Below are 21,068 nucleotides of genomic sequence, written 5' to 3' on the forward strand. Positions count from 1 at the left end.
CACATAGGCGGTTGAATATGCATTTGTCTAATAAATTTGTTTAGAGATGAATTCTGTAAAGTTTTTATCCGCTAATGACAGGGGGTTAAGACATCAGCTATGAAATGAGTGTGTAAGGCATTGTCATTCAAGCTATAAGATCAGCGGGGCTTGATCGGAGATAGCTATAATGTTGTACTTGCAAGATTTGATAGTGGGCATAAATTATCTATATTAATAAAAGGCAAAGCCCTCACTGACTGACTGACTGACTGACTCACTCACTCACTCATCACTAATTCTCCAACTTCCCGTGTAGGTAGAAGGCTGAAATTTGGCAGGCTCATTCCTTACAGGTTACTTACAAAAGTTAAGCAGGTTCCATTTTGAAATTCTACGCATAACGGTCATAATTGAATCCTACTTACGTACATATATACGTCCATAGCCTGCAGCTCGGTCGCCGTGTGAGGCGGCGTTGCGTCCCCCATCACCACGCCTCCCATGTAGTTGGCTGCCTGCCTATATTGCATCCTCCATCCCCACGCCTCCCACGTAATTGACTGCCTGCCCATATAAGGCCGTCCGCTCCGGTCTCTTCATTCCCTTCCTTGGTTCGCCACGGTATTCACGTCTCCCTGCTGATAACTGAAGACTTTTTATTTAATCCACGGCTTCACCACTGTTTTATTGTTCATTTATTGTGATTATAGTTATTGTGTAGGTATTTTAGACTTAGTTTACTGTTCAGGTACCGTTTATCGTTCCAACCGTACCCCCATTAACATGTCTAACATGTCGAGGTGATCACCAGCGATCAAAGAACTGTCACTTACTGAGTGGTTTCCATGCCCGGAGATGCCGCCTGCCTTTTCCATTCTCTGTGTTACATATTGCACGGCCATATCAGGCTCAATCTTGATATCTGGAGGAACATTGTGTCTTATGTATTGAATGACTGGGACAGGTTCAAGGTGTGGACTGATGACGGTACAGGAGATAATTATACTACACAGGGGCACTATAAGAGTGAAATGCTTAAGCTCTTCACCTATTGTTCTGCATGTGAGTTGATGGCTGCCGCTGAATTGTTTGGTTGTCGCTTTCAAGTGTACCGAAATGGCCAAATATTTTACACATTTGGAGAACCGCCAATGCCTCTTAAAAATCTTCCAAGCTGGATGCGAAGTTATCGATGAAGCTGGTTGTATGCTTACAACGCTTAACAGATGCCGAATGTCACTTCAACACAAGTCCTGCAAATACTAACATAATTGAAAAAAACCATGAAACTCAAACCAATTATGACAGCAGCAATCCAAACTGTGAGAAAACAGTAAAAAGGAGGCATGTCAGACGTTGTGGTACATTTTCTTATGCAGCTAGATGAAAACAACTTTGTGACGCTGCCTCCAAATACTCACAGAAAAATCCATGTTAATAGACACGCTGTCGCTATATACTCGCAGGCAAATCCACAACTTAATAGAGATGCTGCCGCTAAATACTTGCAGGCAAATCCACAAGTTCATAGAGACGCTGCCACTAAATATTCGCAGGCAAATCCACAAGTTAATACCGGGAATGCCTGTTAAACATCCTAGATTCACAAGTAGCGATTTGGGTAGTTAACACTTCGATGAATGAAACCTGTTATCTTTACAATTGATGACAAAAACGGAATGTAACTCGAACACAACACGTCCTCCAAATACGAACCTGATTAAAAAAAATAATGATAATCAAATCCTTGATGACAGCAACACTCATAACAGTGACAAAACAATTACATTGATAATCATGTTACGTTATTTTTAAAATGTTTCCTTTTCTTTTTCATAACTTCTTTAACACACTACTTCTCCACTGCAAAGCGCGGGTATTTCGCTAGTTATTAATAAAGCAATAACCAATTATTGAGTAACTGTGATGTACTGGTGAGAAGAAGGAATTTGCTCTTCAGTTTGGATTTAAGACTCTCTAAGGGTCTTATAAGTTATGATCCATTACAAACTCTGTGACTGCTTTTTGTGGTATTAGATGTTATAGACATTGTAATTGAAGACCTATCCAGGTCTGGATTTAAAACACAGTTAAAGTCTCCAGCCATTATAATTTTATGAGTGTTCATATTGGAAATTGGTACAAAAACATCTTGGATGAACGCTCTATTATAAAATTAAGTGCATAGATACAGTATTTATCAAAATTGTTTTAAATTACTTTAAATAAATTATCCTTCACCATTACATATCACCCCTCAGGATCAGATAGTACATGTGATACTACAAATTAGATTGTTTTATGTATTAAGATTCCTACACCTCTAGTTTTCTTTATATAGATAAAGTGAAAAATTTGGCCAATTCAATATCTTTGTAATTGAAATTGGTCCTTACTTATTAAGGAGAAATAAATACTTATTAAGAGAGAAGTGTGCGCATTGCAACAGGTACACGCGTCGTAAATGTAGGAAGGACGGTCCTTGCATGTGTGTGAACTGTTAACATTTGAATCTGATGATTGCATATAGCGCTGAACTGACCTCTCTGTACTATTCTTTCCTCTGCATGTCCTGGAGTACAAAAGAAGTACTATAAATTTACACCGTCTATTACAGATGCAAACCAAATGTATGTGTGTACTGTATAATATTAACAATAAGAGCAGCTCACTACTGAAAACGGCAAATATAGGAGGCAGTTGGGATCGAACCGGGACTCTTGATTACAAGTTATATCTTACCGCTACACCATGGAAGCTGTGGTCTTATCCTTGAACCTTTTGTGAAAGTGTTTATTTGATCTTTAGACTTCAGGCTTATTATATTATATAGTTTATGCCAACATTTTGTCAGTTACTACTAAAATATGAAAAACGTTTCTGTTTTAACAACGAATTTACACAGATTATTGTTGAAACAGAACACACATGAAATGCATGTGTTCCAAATAATGATCTATTATTTCCACTCTAAAACTCCAGCACTTCACTCCAGATAATCAATCAAGGCATGAGCTGAGAGAACGTTGTGCACGTTCTGTGGCGGTGGGGGGATGGAATAGCAGGCTGCTTGCTGCTTGTCTTTATCAGCACATTTACAGGACAAAATATGCTGATGGAGAGGTGTGATGGGATTTAAGGTGGGCCCTATCTACAAGTTTTTTTGTAGGCTCTGGTAATTCTAGTGTTAATCCATATTTTGTTGAATTGGACAGTTGGGCTTCTTGGTTTTGAAGCATTTGAGCCACGTATGCAATAAGCTGAGGAGATCTCACTTTCCAATTTAAAGTTCTTTCCAATTGTTTTAGAAAATAGTTCAGCTATGAATTACACTGGAGATGGATTTTTATGGTTTTCAGTGAGACCTTCGATTAGGATATTTTTTATTTCCTAAAGCATGCTGTCTGTTCTGTTGTGTATATTCTCCTTAATATCCTTCTTTGCATCATGTATTTTTACCCCTAGTATAGTAATCAGTACCTTCAGTGCACATAGTTCGCTTCCATCTTCTCCGTACTCCGAAGATGGAGTTTCGTATCCCGAAGACAGAGTTTCGTTTCCCATTGGAGCTGATGTTGTTGACTCACAGGGGGAGTTGGTTGTAGTTGGCAACAGGGATAGAGAGGCCATACTCAGTTCTAATATACCGCCAGAGATTGGCGAGTTTTCATTGCCCGCCACTCTCGGTTAACTCCCATTTTTACTATCAGCTGGAGCAGATTGCTGCATTATGAGGTCCTGGCAGATCCATTCCTTCGCCCATCTCTCCTTGCTCAGCTCTGTGGCAGGCCATGTCGTAAACTTGTGCCAGCTTAGATTTTGATGAAACTTTAGCTACCTTTTTCTTATCTTTCTGATCCCTTGGTCTCATGCTCGCGTTTTTAATATACTTGCAATTGATTGCTCTCGGACTGATTAAAAACAGGATGTCATGTAAATATTAAAAAAGCTGAATAACACCACTGCCAGCAGAGCACAATCTCAGATGTCCATCTCTCACAATGGATGAGACCAAATCCTTAGACTTTGGAGTTCAAACCCTGAGGTTGTGGGTTCATATCCTGTTATTGATAACAGTGTGACCCAGAGCAAGTCACTTCAGCTACCTGTTCTCCAATTGTAAAAACCAAAGAAATGTAACCAATTGTGTTTGAAATGTTGTAGGCTGCTTTGTTTAAAGGTATCAGTCAAATAAAAAGTAATTATAATCATATTATTAAGTCACAGGAGGTTCTTACTCTTGAACATGCTATGCACAATTGTTCATGAGTAAGACATTTTTGCATTAGGTCAATTCCTGCTGTTTTTTGCTATTCCTGGTGACTTGGCTTTTGTTGAGTATTTTTTTTAATTGAAACGGGTAATCAGTAGGAATAATGTAAAACTTGGCTATATATTATTATAGTTATTAGATGTCATTTTTTATTTGTATACACCACAACTCTTTTTGTGTTTTTCATTAGAAGTATGTAGTCCCCCTTTAAAATCCACTGCTGTGAATGCATATGCAAAGCAGTGCGTGAAGTATATACGTAAGTGCTGCTACTCTGTGTTTTACACTGATGTATTAACGTAAACAGCAAGAAGCACAAAGCATTTCCTCTTTTGAAATTCAAGCATAACTATCTAAGACTGATGTTTCTCTCTTGGAGTTTACAGCAGAGTGGGGTTTTGCTGGGAGTTCTCTCTTAATTCTTTAAGTCGCGCATTCAAAGAGCAGGGGTGGAGAGGGAGTTGGTTTTTAGAGCCACTGAGAGCTGGAAGTCAACTGAGCACAACGAATAACCAAGACAAGTCCCAGTATGCATCTAATAGTGCTGGTAGTCAACAGCATAAAACACAATTGATAATCACTGAACTTTATATCTTCCTTGAACTTCTCAGAATTTTCACTTTGAATTTCATAGCATGATTATATCTTTTTTTTCTGTTTAGGACATTACTATGACTTCACTTGTCTGTCCACCCTATTGGTTAGTGGTGCTGTTCGTGAGGGCCATTAGTCGCTTCTGCTCCATCCTTTGTTTGCGTAAAACACACTCTTAGTGCAGTGCATGTTAAGTTAGAATAATATTAATGCATATCAACAAATAAGTACTTTATCAACAAATAAATAAACACATATTGGCTAATTTTCTTTATTCCAATAATGATACTGAATTTCAACCAAATCCCTCAAGCATTTTTGAGATTTTGGGAGTTCTAGTTTTCTATTACAGATGGGTTTTTACCACTAAATTTAGATATTGAACTGCCCTTTCCTAGCAGATACCTGCAGACTTTGACCATCCTGCTAAATTTCAGCTTTTCAACTAAAAGGGAAAGTGTGTTTTTGTTGATGAGTAAGTAAGTGAGTGAATGTGTCAGTCAACTTTGCATTATATATATAGATTTCTATTAGAAATTCAAAGTGTGTATATCTTTGAATTAAAATTTCTGATCTCTTAAGTTCAGTTTACCAACAGAAAATAAGCAGTCATGCAAAATTTAGAAAATGCAATTTTTTTTTACTACTGAGCTACTGCCAAGATGATGTTTTTTCATATATTAATCAGGTACTGGGTATCTTTTGGTATGTTGTATTAATCCCCGAGGGGATGCTCCCTATTTGAAAGTCTACATAATTTAATAATTTTGTTTCTGGTTTCTCTTGTTGTTCTTTTGTGAATCCTAATTTTAGGTTTTTGGTCACTCATAAGATATCTGCCTTTCAGATTTTAAGCTTGATGTTTTTGGTTATTTATAAGCAGTCCTTATAAAGAACATACTACATCTCTAATCTATTGCATTTGAGGGTATGGTTAGTGGTAGAGGTGGGTGTTATATCCAAAAATGTACAGAATGTATGCTTCGTGTTGCCAGCTTGTAAGTTGTTATGCTGAATATGTCACTTGGTGCAACTTCAGAAAATATCGCCTAGTATTCTGGAATGTGTCCTTAACTATGGGTGCTCAAGATAGCGGCTCTTATAATTAAAACAAGATGGCGCCACAGAGGAACATATTTACTTCTAAACATATGTCAGATTCAAAAGCTAATGTGACAACCATATTCCTTGACCTCCAAAACACCCATAATGAAGCTTAATTTATTTTTACAGCCAAGGAGAAACTAAAATAAATGAATAAAGAAATAAAAAACTAAAATAAAAAAATAAACTCCAGGTTATGATGGATGTGATCAAAGAGAAATCAATGAAGGAAGAGATCTCATTGAGATACAGTGATGCCAAGTGCCCTATGCATGCTTTATTTGCTTCTGTCCTGGTTGACGTAGGTTCATCTCTATGTATGGATCAATGAAGATGAAAAAAATTCTTACTTTGCATGATAAATTAAATCTGAACTTTTATCAAGTGTCACACACACACTAGTGTAGGGATGTCTCTTGGGTTTATGTCAGGGAAACAAAGAGAGAAGAAACCACGAAACCAGTGCTAGCCTCTGTTCCATTTCCTATACTAGAATGAAAGAGAACACTTGGGATGACCTCTGACGTCACTACAGTTATGACGACTTTAGCCCCACCCTCACTGCTACTTAAAACACCAACCAAATGGAAGTCAACATTCATTTTGGAACTTGCTAACTTAGAAGTCAGCTCTCGCAACAGCAGTTTACAAATTTCTGGTTGAAAATTGCAATAACTCTCTTTTCAGCTGTTTGGTCTATTTATTTATTTAACTGGAGATTAAACAGGGCTTTTGGACCCTAACCCTTAATGACCGGTTGTTCTCTTTATTTTGCACAAAATTTGAGAAGTGGATAGTTTCAACCCTGTTATGTTGTGATAGTTTGTTTAATAATTTGCCGGAGAATACAGTAGAGTTACATGTATGTAGCCCCAATATTTTTAATTGCAAATTTGGGTGAATTCAAAGAATATTTTAATAAGAAACACTTTATGTTAATTATTTTTTGACAGTCCTACTACAGATATAAAGGTGTAACTCACAGGGACTCACCAATGCAGTTGCTAAATTTAGATGATGTACAAATGCGTGTGTTCTGAATTATGACTGAGTAATCCCAGTCTTAGCTTAAAATACAATTTCACAATTAAACAAATTGGTTGAATTGAGTCAATAATTTTTCTTAACACTTTTTTTCTTATATATTATTTGAACTTTAACTACAAGCAACTATAAAGGAAACCATATATTGGAGATAAGAATCATAGTGCATAATATTTTGAAATTTTACTGTGACCCAAATATCAAGATAATAGCATACTGTGGGATTCACAGCAATTGCCACCCCCAGTTATCCACAAAAAACTTAAAATTTATTTTCATGGTGTATTAATCTTTATAACATCATTAGTGAAATGTTTCCACACAAGTACATGTTGCCTACGAACATCTGTTGTCTTTCAAATTTTCTTATGGTTTTGTTTGTCTCCTTTATTGTATGTGTCATCTGTGTCTTTGAAAAGTGACAATATGTCTCTTGCTTTGAAACCTTCATCTGAGATATCTTTCTAGTCTGATGTGTAAGGCTGCAGATGCGTCCGTCTTTCTGGGAGAAGGACTTATTATCATGTTATGACTCTGGTTCCAGCTCCATGTTCTTTTTTCAGGTTTGCCTTTGTACTTTCTCAGTTTCTATACTATTGGTGATGTGACAATACACCTATCCTCTAATGTCACTACTCACTCAAAAGGAGGTGCTTGGGGTTCTTCATCTTGGGCCTAAGTTTATTATTTATTTACTACTATCAATTTCTTTTTTGACTTTTAGAATTATTATTTTTTAAACTGGTAACATGATTTTTCAGTCTGACTACTGTTTATGTTAAGAATCTTTTGATCAGGCTCACAACAGCAGTGTAAGTTGGGTTAGTGCTTATATGTGGTCACAGGTGTACTGTACATGTAGGAGATAACCAAGTGTCGGAGTCTCTACAAAATGCCTCAAATTAACCCTTTTGAGTTTTTAAATTCTCAGACAGGTTCAGTGGAATGCAAATATTTAGGGTTACGTAATTCCTGTTTTAAAGAATGTAACGGAAAACAATTAAAACTGTATTCAAACTAAAATGCAAGCAACCGTGTTAACTATTATTAATATGACAATAAAAGTTTTGCTAATTAAAAATAAGAACATTTCATTACATTACCTTCCATCAGAGCCTTGTTTTGTGACACTGGCATTTTCAAACATCATTGCTCTAGCTGCGACACTGAAAAAAAACCAAAGATTCAGTTATTTTCAAGTATGTATATTTATAGGTAGATATGTGCTACTTTCTGCATTTTGTCGCAGTATTTTTCTCTGAAAACTATGACATAAAAAAAGGTTCACATCTAGATGTGTAAAAAAAATACATAAACCAGAAAATTATTTGACGCACTAATTTATAAAAAGCCTTTATTTTTTTTCTCTCACAATCCACTTTGAACTATGTTTATATTATGAATGGCAAACAATTTCTAAAAAGATTCTGTCATTTGAATGCTGTTTTCATGTATAAAAAGAACAGGCCAGTATTAAGGAAATACTAAACAAATTAAGGATTATAGAAAGTGCTGGCAAACATGTCATTCATTCAGTTAGCCTTGGGATTTCTCTTTATGGAAACAAAGTGAGATAATTTGGAAAACATTGACCAAGATAACAGTATGACCTTCAGAATTAGATTAATCAGTGAAAAATGTAGTGAAATATCTACAACAATGTTAACATCCTTACTAAATTCCTTCATAATTATAAACCCTTATTTAATGAAGCCTCCATCCATCCATCTATAATCCAACCTGCTATATCCTAACACAAGGTCACGGGGGTCTGCTGGAGCCAATCCCAGCCAACACAGGGTGCAAGGCAGGAACGAATCCCAGGCAGAGTGCCAGGCCTCCGCAGGGCACACACACACACACACACACACACACAAGCACACACTAGGGACAATTTAGGATCGCCAATGCACCTAACCTACATGTCTTTGGACTGTGGGAGGAAGCCCAGAGGAATCCCATACATTGCATTTATTTACATTAAACTACATTTTCCATGTTTCTGTTAAATTGTAATGACTTTGCTTTCTCTAGTGTACTCACCAATCAACAAAGATTACTTTCAAATTATTTAGGTAGTGCCAAGACACAGTCTCTCCCATTTTTCTTGTGTTTTTATTATAGCCAAACCAACTACAGTATTTGAAATCAGTTACAGGGAAACCTAAAAAGCTTATAATTTCCCAAAAATGATCATTAACAAAAACAAGACAAATAAGTGCAGGTGCTATGTACAATAATTGCAGTGACTCCAAAGCCAAAAGTGATGAGAAAATCCAACAACAACAAAAAAAGCCTTTTCTTCCACCTTCTTCTTCAACAGACAGTTCATGAAGGATGGAAAAAAAATAATCAAAAACAGAAAGTGAAAGAAAAAATTGAGCACCCACAACCACAGATTACTTCCATCCAAAAATAAATACAAATCGGAAGTAAACTGTCCTCTCTAATATATGCACACTTAAGTACTCTCCTCTCTGCTCCACCAACTCACCAGTAAAGAAGCATCTGCAAGCCCAAAGACCGATCAAAACACAAGCACTTCAGTTTTATGCAGCTAGCCCTCTTGCCTAGCCGATCCTTACTCACGTCTTCCTGGGCACTCCAATAGCACAGCATTGAGTCATGCACCCTACATTCTCTTCTGTTCAGGTGCAGTTTCATTATTTTAAACCTCCAACTTTCCTTGCACGTGATCAGAACCGTACTGAGCCAGCTGCTCGCTCACCTTTCTGGAAAGCTGAGTGGTGAACTTTCACCTACTTTCACTCAGTGTTTTCACCCTTCTTTATATCCGCACAAATTCTTTGCCGGCAAACTCTTAAACTTGGTTTTCTGTTTTTTTCCTTCCCACAGTGGCTTTGGGCACATGCAAAGCTGCTCCAATTCAAAAGCATGCTTGTGGTTAACCCCTTTAATGGGAAGTACATCTTTAGACACACTCCAAAGACGATGCTGAATCGACGTGGTTAATAAAAAGATTTTCCCTCCTCGGGGAATGTGTTTATGGACGCAATTCCTTCAGATCTATGCTCTGCTTGGTTCTGCTGCCTAGTGCGATTTATTTTAACTCAGTGGTCATTGTGGCAGAAGTACAGACATCCTTTACTTGGGTGAAAATTTTATGGTAGTTTCGAGACCAAAGAACCCCTAACGGTACCTTTTCTTTCACTTGCCCTCAGTCACATTTCTAAGGGAAAAGGATTTAGTTTTGGCATTTCTTTTTAATGGACGCACAACTGTCTTTCAGCAGTGTACCTTGGCAGTTTTTATCAAGTTACAAGCGTGTTTTGAACATTTAAAATTTTTTTGATTACTGCTCTTGTTTTGCGAGTGGTAACTCAATTAGCAGTTTGGCGTGTTTTGGTGCTTTATAAGTTTCTTTTTTGAGATTTGTTCTGTCTGTGTAGCAATTAGACTTGTGTTACCCATTATTTGATAATGAAGCATATCGTGACGCAGGACCAGTTTCTCCCAAGATGTATAAAATCAAGCCTTTCTCTGACCGCAGCATTCGAAAATTTTCTGGAAGTTACATTCCATAGGGAGATCTTTCGATCGATGAAAGTTTACTACTATGGAAAGGCTGTCTAGGGTGGAAGGTATGCATTCCGAAAAAAAGATCACGTTTTGGGATGGAATCCTATAAGTTTTGTGAGGCAAAAAGTGGATATGTGCGGAAAATGATGATGAAGAACATGGGAAAAGATACGGAACTTGTAAACGATGTAAGAGGGGTTGATGTGCATAATTTTACAAAACCGTTGCGAATTGTGCTAACACTTGCGGAGAAGCTACAGAATCAGAGTTATCTGAAAGGACTAGGCAATTACTACAGCAGTCCCGAGCTGTATGAATTTTTGAATTTAATGGAACCCGGCACGGTAGGAACATTAAAATGAAACAGAATGACAAAAAAAAAAAAATTACATCGGTAGAAGTTGCCACTGCATTCAGTAATAAGTTGATGGCTTTGAAGTGGAAGGATAGGAGAGATGTTTGCATGCTGAGAAGCATCTATGATGCTAGCATGAAGACAGTGTGGGACAGGAAAGGGAACTCAAAGGAGAAACTTCTTGCCATTGTTTGAGTACAATGACTCCATGGGAGGAGTTGATCTTTCGGATCAGTAAATGGTGACGTACAGTACGGCGAGGAAGAGAATGAAAAAATACTATCAAAAGATATTCCGACACCTTCTTGACTTATGTGTTTCCAACTCTTATGTAATCTATAGGAAGCAAGGAGGAAAAGACAATCATCTGAAGTTCTGTTTAGATCTCGTTTACTGGTTGTTCAATAAATACGGAGGAACAACTTCCAAGGCATCTGGAATCTGCTCAAAACTTGACTCACACCTACAGTTTTCAGGAAGAAATTCCCCAGAGATAAATTCACCAACTGCCACTAAAAAAGGATCTTCATAAGAGATATGTAGTGTGTTTGCCACACAAGCAGAGGAGGGAAACCATATACTGCTGCAGAGACTGCAATGTTCCACACTGTGCTTCTACGCATACCACATGCAACTGGACTACTGGAGTCAAAAATGGAAAATCTGTACATAGTGTAAATAAATCTACAAAAAAAAACAAAAAACTGAAATTTAAAAATAATGAAATTAGCTTATTGTTGGTAACAAAAAAATGTTTAAATTATTTTGTTTGTAGTTTAAAAATTTCTAGCAAACTTCAACCATTTCTATCAACAGAAAAAAAAACCCACCAGGGGAGTGACTACTGAAAAAAGGGCCCCCATTAAATTAATATAAGCTCAGAGAAGCCCTCTGGCTTGCAGGCCTTCAAATCAGTTGGTCGACCCATGAGAAGTCAACTGACTATTATTACTACATAGTATTACTACATTGAGAATATACTGATTTCTAATATTTTTAACCTATTCGTGTAAATGTAATATTTAGGCTATTAAGTGTGATCCAGCTTGTTTTAAAAAATGCATCATGTCACCAGACACACCATTTACAATATTCTAATAGGAAGGCATTCTAATGTTCATATTCAATTAATGGCTTTAGTAAGGTGATGTCCATTGTACTAGACTTGCACACAGAAAGCCTTACTGTATAAAAATTGGTTGCTTTGAGCATCTGGATTAAAAGAAAATAAAGTTATTGAAAAATACTTTGCAGGGAATTAAGGTAATGTTTTTGATCCTCCTGTAATTCATCTGGGGCTGGACTTTTCTTCACAGAGAAAAAAGTAATTCTTATTTCAAATGTACATTTTCTTGCTAAAGTACATAAGAATGTCATTGCTGTGCAGCTTTGTTTTCACCGTAATCATTACAATGTAAATTAAGTTTACTTGAAATTTTAGTCTTGGATAATCTCCCTGCTTGTGCAAGAGACACCCCATTGATCTCAGCATTTAAATCCCATCTGAAGGATCGTTACATGGGTTTACAATACCTTACTTAGAGATACTGATTAAATGTTCATTATGCAACTCTGTTTGTTAGTCATTTGTACACAAGTACAGTTTGGCAATTGTAATGATCTGTTTTATTCTGCTTTCCTATTGTGGCACTACTACTCCTGGCCATGGGGAGTGACATAAGGGATATTCGATGTCTTGGAATCCAAAAATGGAAGAAATTATTGGTTTTATTAAACTGAATTTACTTGTAATATTGTGGCATGCACAAGAAGGGGTGACAAATGTGAAAATGCCTTAATTTGACTGTGACTTTGTCAGTAATAAATGACTATGGACCCTTTCCAAGTATTCTTTTGACAGGTGTTTGTTTTCCTCTCCTCTAAGGTCAACTGGAAATATTTCAATTATTATGCAACTGCACTTACATTGTCATGATTTGTTTAGGATAATCAAGTTCAAATTTATCTGGTCTACTGTGTGTTTAAACTAATTTGTGTTTTATATGTAAATGATGTATGGAGTAACAATTTTTGTTATTATACTTATTATATTTGACTACGATTCTATTATGGAAAGCAGAAATTTGCTAGAAACTGATTTTTTCAATAGCTTTTCAACAAGCATATGATGGTGATGATCTCTACTGTAAATTTTAAAAAATGACTGAAAAGCAACCAAGATAAAATTCAGACAAGATTCTAGAGTTAAAGTTTATAGAATATAATTTATTTTCATGTTTCAGTATTTAATTAAGTAGAGTGGTGAGTTAATTTGTACATTTTTCGTATGTGTAATTTTTTTTCTCTCAAGTTATTCAAGTTTTCCTCCCACACTCCCAAGTTGTGTATGTTGTATTGATTGGTGACTTAGAAAGCACCGTTTGATATATGTGAGTGTGTGTGTATGAGTGGGTCATGTGTCATGCTTCTGGAGATTTTGTCTGTGTTGCCTCCAGTGTGGAATGGATAGAAGTAAGCATTCCTACTTTAAATTGCAATAACATGATTGATAATGGATGAACATATTTTCCTGTTTTCCTTACAGACTAACACTAATACAACGCTATTATTCCTTTCAAAGAAACAACCCCATATTTTCTGAAAAGTGGATAATAACACTGTATAAGATGGGGAAAAAAGACTAATGTATCTAACTGACATCTTGAGGATAAAGGAATAAGCTCAAGCCAAATATTATAAACCAGAATACAATACAATTAGAATATAAATAAATTGCAAATGACCTTCAAGAAATAAAATACACACCTATGTATTTTGCTGCTATCATTCTTTCTTAAAGACCTCATAGAAAACCTGACATTCTAAAGCACAGAATGAGTGTGACTTACACGGATCCTGGCCTCTGATAGCCGTTACTTGATGATGCTTCAAGCCTGCGTCTTATGGCAAGTTTTGGTGGCAGCTCTGGATTCAGCGGCATCTTCGGTGTATCCTTCAGTTCCACAGAGGCAAGACTCTGAACGGATCCACTGCAACTTCTGTTTTCTGTGTACACCATTCAATATTGATTTTTGTTAACTATTTAAAATACTATTTGCTAGATAGAACAATTTCACTAGCATTTGGGTCTTGTGGTTTAAAATTATTTTTATGTTACAGTTTTGCAGACAAGCTGAAAGGTTATGATACACAGTATTGTATAGAACAAAAAAAAATAATCACAGATAACTAAAAAGTAAACCTAAAGAATGTAACTAAATAAAATAAGTATTACGTTTATCATAAAGACCTTCATAATTCAAACAGAAATCAAATCAGATATAGATAGGTAAATTATTTAAATGAAATATTGGCATTAAATTGTAAATATTCTAAAATTTATGATGATTTAGATTCCCGATTAAATACAAAATGTAAATTTTTTTGATTGTATTTAGATTAAATACATGCAACACTGTTATACTTATATAATAACATTACATGATACATTGCCAAATGTTTTGGCCAACTTGGTTGAAAAATTACCTTGCAATATTTCAACAATGGAAATTATTTTTCTTTTATTTAAATGGTAAGTTTACTCTAAATGGTTCAAATACCATTTTAAAAGCAAAAATAAAACTTTAAGGCAACATTACCAATAAAATAGCAGTATTTATTACTAGGTTTGTTGCTTAGATCACTATGAAGTTAAGACATATTGCATAGAACTGAAGCTGAAAATGGAAAATATGCTTTTAGGTATCTTTTAAAGTTTAAACCCATTAATATTTTCATACTGTTAAAAGAATACTCCACTCAAAAATGATTTTTTTATATGTTACTTGACCTATGTGCTTTGTGGTGACAGCCAAGAAAACTTTTTAATCTCATGTATTTATAGAGAATGGAGATAACAAACTTTCTGATAGAATGGCAGCCTATGGAGACCAACATTGAACCACAAGAAAAACTCTGTGAAAATCTCACATTGCTCATGTCACATAATTCGGACGTAAAGACATCCAGTTGTATGCTCACCAGGGGCATTAATAGCTTCAGCACTTACTAGGGGCTGTACTTCAACAAATGGGGGTTTCCCCCATAGAGTTCTTGCATAGTTGTCCATGCATGTCAGAAGAAGGGTTGGGATCTTGAACTTCATTGGACAGGTTGTAGGAAGGGCTCTCAAAGATCAGGGGCTACAGCCCCATAAGACTGCACCTAACAAAGTCACTGATGCTCACCATGGTGAAAATATGTGCATGTTTTGCTAAAATGTTGTTTAATGAATACTTCCATAAAATGAATAGGGTGTGGGGTCTTCAATTCAAAAGCTTGATTGTGGTCCAGCAGTGATCTTCATTCTATCAGAATATTTGTTAATTCCTTTCTCCATGAAAACATGACTGTAAAAATTTTTCTCAGCCATCATTACAAACTACATGGGCTAAGTAGCATATTTTTTAAAAAATATTTTTTTGATAGAGTATTCCTTTAACTTTGTTAACAAATAGAAAATATGAATTGGTCTAGTAAGTAAGGTCTTAGAGTGAAAACCATTAACACTGCAAAGTAACTTCAGTTCTAAAAATTTACAACATTTGTGACCCATAGTAGCTCAGTTAAACTGCTTGGTTTGAAGAATTTAAATTAATGTCTGTACTGTTTGTCTAAAATGCTTTGAAAATGTGATAGCTATGAAATGTCTTTTAAATCTGTGTTTGTTTTATAATTCCTTTGCTATTAAATCTGTGCTATGCACAATTATAACTGCAGTCATCCATTGATACAATATTAGGCCTGCTTGTCCTGGCAGAAATGCTGTAGTCTATTATGGAAGCAATGGGTATGACATACGTAATCACCACCAGCAGAATTTATTAGGGAGATTTAACAACACTAATAGAAATATTATCAAGTTTTTCAGACTAAGGGTTGAAATTGGATTTCAAAAGGAAAATCAACAGAAACATTATGACCTGCAAATTTCACAAAGAATACAGTCCAGGTCAGATTGTAAGCAGTCTGCAAGAATGATGAACTTAACTGAGTTGATATTTTAAGAAAAAAAAACAACCTACCATCTGCCAAATTTAGAGATTTCAGTGAAGGTGCTCCGGATCGTTTCAGTGAGTAAGGGGTCTTTGTGGGAAGTTCCAAATTAGGTGATCTTTTTCCAGCAGTGGTGACTGATGACAAGCTTTGTGTATCCGAATCACCATCAGTCTTAGTGGCGTCTTCCTTGGAGCTGGAATCTGGGCTTGTGGTACATGCAGAGCTCTTTTGTCCATTGGCAGAAATCTGCGAAGTGATCCATGGAATGCCACTTACCACCTTTTCCTTTGGCTGGGATGAGATAGTTTTTGTTGAGCTATTTTGCTCTGATGAATGTGAGGATAGAGACTCAATGCTTCCCATAGGAGTACTTCCTGGACTGCTGCTGAATGTGTCACCTGAAAACACAACACCAAATGAATTATACTCAAAGATGTAGAAAATGCTGCAATCTAATCTGGCTCCTAAGGTACTTATTTTAACAGCAACGGATTATAGCCTAAATCAGATGCTTCTCAATCACATCAGATAATATAAAAAGCTAACTGTATAGCACAGATATACAAAGAAAAGAAGTGGATATTTTATGTGTATAATGTTTAATTTTTTAAATTTAAATGTAAAGCAGAACTATGTTGGGACCTAAGTACAGCCTTACAACAGGTGACACCTCAGCACCATACACACACTGACACTATACAGGGAAAAATTTAATTGGTCATGCATATGATGGTGCATATGCAATGCATATAATGTACATTTCTGTTTTTGTTTGAATTTGTTTAAGGTTCAAGTACATCTTTAATATATTTTAGCATTTTCTCTGAATATTTAAAATGAGACATGGGAGTGGAGAACTGCAAACATGTTCACTCTTTAAAGTAATGCTTCTTTAATGGGACTATATGATTCTTTACTGGATTTTGTGGTTCCTCATAGAGGCATTGCTTCACAAAGAACTATTTTCTTCTGGGAAGGGATCTTTGCATATGAAGTTGGTTCTTTATGCTTTGAAAAAACTTCCTGATATCTTTAATGTATGGTAGGCTACCTAGCAGGACACTACCAGATTTAAAAAAACGGACATGGCCTGAGTTATTGTTTGCAGCCAGAGACCTTTTAAAATCATGTCCCACTGGTATTTCATAATTCTGGTACCATATATTCATAGTTATTTACTGCATGGAGCCTGTTACAGATCTAAATAAAGGGTTCTATCTGGAACCTTTATGTGGATGGGTCTTTTGGAAACCAAAAATGGTTCCCATGAGACATTGCTCTGAAGATGCACTCAGACACCTTTATTGTGTTGGATTAAAATCCATCCTGACTTTGGTTTTATTCTAGGTTTTAACTGTTTATTGGATTTATTTATTGGTTATATCTTTCTCACCTTACTATTGATTTTATGAATCATTAATTGAACTTTTGTTGAACTACACTTTGGAGACTGTTTGGTTTGGTTTTTTAGTAAAAAGCACTGAGCACCTTGCACCATACTTTTAGTTTGTGTCTTCATTCACCTTAGTCCAACTCAGTTATGGCTATTGTCTTGGGAAAATGGAAGAGACCTATGGCTGTTGGCATCACATCTACATACACAAGATAAGTCATTGAGATGTGTATATGTTTTTTAAAAGATCACTTTAAAGCATCGAACCAGTCAGATGTCAGCCTAATGTATTCTAACCAAAAACTACTACACAACATTACTTAGCTCAGCAGCACACCACTTGAGGTGGAAGAACTTGAGGATGGTCAACCAAACAATATTATATATACATATATATATATATACATATATATATATATATATATATATATATATATATATATATATATATATGAATAAACACACTTTTCATGCATGGCCTGAGAGTTTGGTGCAGCCCATCAACTGTTTTTCCACACTTTCTTTCCATTGCATTTCAATTCTTTTAAAAACACTGCTACATAGACGGCCTATTTCTTTTTGTCTGCCAGAATCAGCCACAGAAATTTTCTTGGCTAGTCAGCTACCATGTCTTTGGCACTGCTTCAACACCTTTAATTCTCATTAGTAAGGTATTCTGGGACTTTTCCATTAGAACAGAAATTGCAGTTTTGTAGTACAGTTTCCTTCCTTTTGGATTGTTCGTGCCATCTTTCCATTAGCTCCCTCTTCCCACCTCAGAATGTATTTATTAACCGTAACATGGTGTTACAAGTATCAATAACTTCATCACTGCAGTGTTTTTAAATTTTTGCTTTTGTTGTGTTTCATATTATTATCAATATTTCCTATATCATTATTTTCAATGTTCTCATTATTTTATTATTTAATTTCAATTGCTTCATATTGGGTCTCTATTTTAAACTGCTACTTTTATCAAAACTTTAACCAGCTTTGCCTCTTAAAGGTAAGACTTTTTCGAACGTGGGTTCATTTCACTGATTTGAGAGTCTCTCTTGTACCGGGCTTCAAGCAAGCCTTTGAGAAAGTGGAGAAAGAGACTAATGAAAAATTAGTGAGAGAAGCATGAGAAATAAGTAAAAAATTTTTATGTCACTAAAGATATTACAAGATTCATTTTTTGTTGTCTAAGTAAAAAAAAAAAGCCTAAATGATGGCTTAGTAATCAAAGTTTAATATGTTAGTTGATGAAGGAATAGAAATTAGAATGTTCTTACACTTCTCAGGCTGTACTTTTCAGAAACATGTTTGTTCTTATACAGAGTCACATGTGGCTATCCAAGAGTGCCAGACATGGACCATTCTGGGATGAGATACTGGACAATCACAGGGCACACCTACACTTACTAACATCTTGACTGTTTAGAGTTGCCTGTTAGCCTAAAAAGCAATTTCTGGCCATGAGGATAACATGCAAACTAATGAGACAGTGACTGGTGAGAATCAAATCTAGATTCCTGGAGCTATGAGGTGATGGAATTAACAGCAGTATAAGGCAACAAGTACTTTACCCTAGCATTTACATGGATGGAATATTAAGAAACAGATTACATAACCATAATAATCAGTGCAGCATCATTGATAGCATTTATTAGAACGATCAGGAAAAGATAAAGAAATGCTCTGGTAAAACTCTTCAGTTTACTCATTTTTAGAAAGTTAATGCATTTTGAGGGAAAACTTACTGTCAGGATCGGCTAGACAAAGTGTGGGTTTATAAAGGCCTCTGGGCTTTCTGGAGCCAGTGGAAAGACAAATTGCACGAGTTTTTCTGGAACTGGTTCGTGACTGAGGTTGTGGAAGTGGTACATTGGGGTCTGGTGCTTGATGGAAGATCTAAAACCAAAATGTACATAGATAATTTTATTTGTTTCTACATTATCTAAATAATAATCAAATAAAAAAAACTATTTTCACTAATTAAACAAATGAAAATTTATAAATATCAGGGTTTTTGCACTCATTATTATTAAACTCTGCATTTAATTTTACTTGCATGCTAAAATAAATGAGAAGAATAGCAAAACAAAGGTTTGACTGATCTGTAAAACAGCTGGCATTTGCCTCCCTCTACTGGCTAAAAAGAATTCCGACTGTGCAATTGTTGCTACAGTATCTGGCACAGATACAGTCATTCTTTGAACTTTATGTTAAAGATTATTCATTAATCAGCAATGCTGTTATTTGCATAAATAATTTTAATCTTCTCTATGGACTAAAAATAATATTGGATATGACACTGTGCTATTTTAACACATATGGTTGTCATTTATATAAACTGACAGAGTATAAAGATTAACTAATATACAATATTTTTTTGTATTGCTTTCACCTTTTCATAGTTTTCAATTAGTATTTCCACAACAATATTTTGAAATTTAATGTTCATCATAGCTGCCACAGTTTCTTCCTGGGATCGCATTAGAGTTGGCCCAAAGATCACTCCAAGGTTAGAAACAGTCATCAGGTTTTGCTGGCTGTGTGTTGATACCCTACATTTAATAAAAATACAGAAATAAATTAAAAGCAAATAACCTATTAGCAATTTCACTTTAAAAATATTGTATGTAGCTTATTTTCATTGTTTTTATTAACTAAGAATGCTAATTAAGTACCATGTTCCTCTATTTTAGATAGGCTCATACCAGACTGAGCAAGTGTTTAAAAATCTTTTGCCATTTCATACATATCAAGGATACCACACACTGACAGAAGCAATACCTCATTTGCAAACGACGGGTGTCAACTTCACACTCCTAGTACTCAAATTGTTAAAATATTTAAAGTTGGCTTTTATTTTGGTATGAAATCTGACGTGTAATGTTACATAAATTTTCCCAAAAATATTTGAAAAAACTGTAGTAATTATTTTGCATAAACAATACCTAAGTGTTATGCATCAATCAAAAAGTCCAGACCAATAATTTCAACCAATGTGATGAACCCTCCAATTGACCGAGCAAACACAAGCTATAGGCTGAAAACCGGAAACAATGTTACAGTTACACCACTCTGGCATATTACTTCACAAAACAACAGCAAATATCTACAAGTGACACATCAGTACTTACAGTAGATTACAATGATCAAAACAAGTCTAAGCACATTATTGTGCACTGCATCCAACACGAGATATGCCCCAAATAAGAAGAGTCACAATACAATCTTAGGCCAGTACGACCTTATACTGTATTTACGGGTCATTATCTCTGACTCAATAGGTCACACACTCGCAAACTTTATACCATTGGATGGCAGAGACTGTGATGTCTCCAACGATATGGACATCCGCCACATTGACATAATGAATCACAACTGATGGCATGCATAATGAAAAAATACACAATTTGAAGGAGGAGCAAACAATGTAACTAGTTTCATGTATAGGTGAGTTAGGGGAGTACTTGGGTTGAAGAGTATATTAGGGGAATGGGTTCAGAGTTTTTATATGATTCACTGTTTTAAGTGCAATAAAATTGTTTTGAACTTGGATCCCCGTTTGGAGAGGTTTTGGATAGGGGAGGGGGGGCCCATGGTGCCAAATGTCATAACTATTGATTTCTTTGTGTTATCAACCTTAGACAGGTACAGTTGTCTCAGAATGCATCTAAAGTGAAAAAAATGCCCTGCATTGCTTATACATGAGATATACTGTATCAAAAAATAAAAATTTAGAAATATTACTGTGAACACGTTTTTTTTACCTAGTTTAGCAATAGTTTCTA

General features: G+C 35.6%; 1 protein-coding gene across 2 annotated transcripts in view; it reads right to left on the minus strand.

Moving 5' to 3' along the window:
• The window catches only part of arhgap42a (Rho GTPase activating protein 42a), a 415,782-nt gene that overhangs the window by 11,218 nt on the left and 383,496 nt on the right, over positions 1-21,068 (minus strand). For both annotated transcript variants that reach the window (XM_039744345.1, XM_039744346.1), the window contains 5 exons: positions 19,676-19,835; positions 19,029-19,179; positions 15,917-16,288; positions 13,742-13,898; positions 8,101-8,163 (listed from right to left, as the gene is read on the minus strand). In XM_039744345.1, the coding sequence (XP_039600279.1) occupies positions 8,101-8,163; positions 13,742-13,898; positions 15,917-16,288; positions 19,029-19,179; positions 19,676-19,835 (903 nt within the window). The remainder of the gene's footprint in view (positions 1-8,100; positions 8,164-13,741; positions 13,899-15,916; positions 16,289-19,028; positions 19,180-19,675; positions 19,836-21,068) is intronic.

This window comes from Polypterus senegalus, chromosome 2 (assembly GCF_016835505.1).
Source record: "Polypterus senegalus isolate Bchr_013 chromosome 2, ASM1683550v1, whole genome shotgun sequence".
Lineage (NCBI taxonomy): Eukaryota > Metazoa > Chordata > Cladistia > Polypteriformes > Polypteridae > Polypterus > Polypterus senegalus.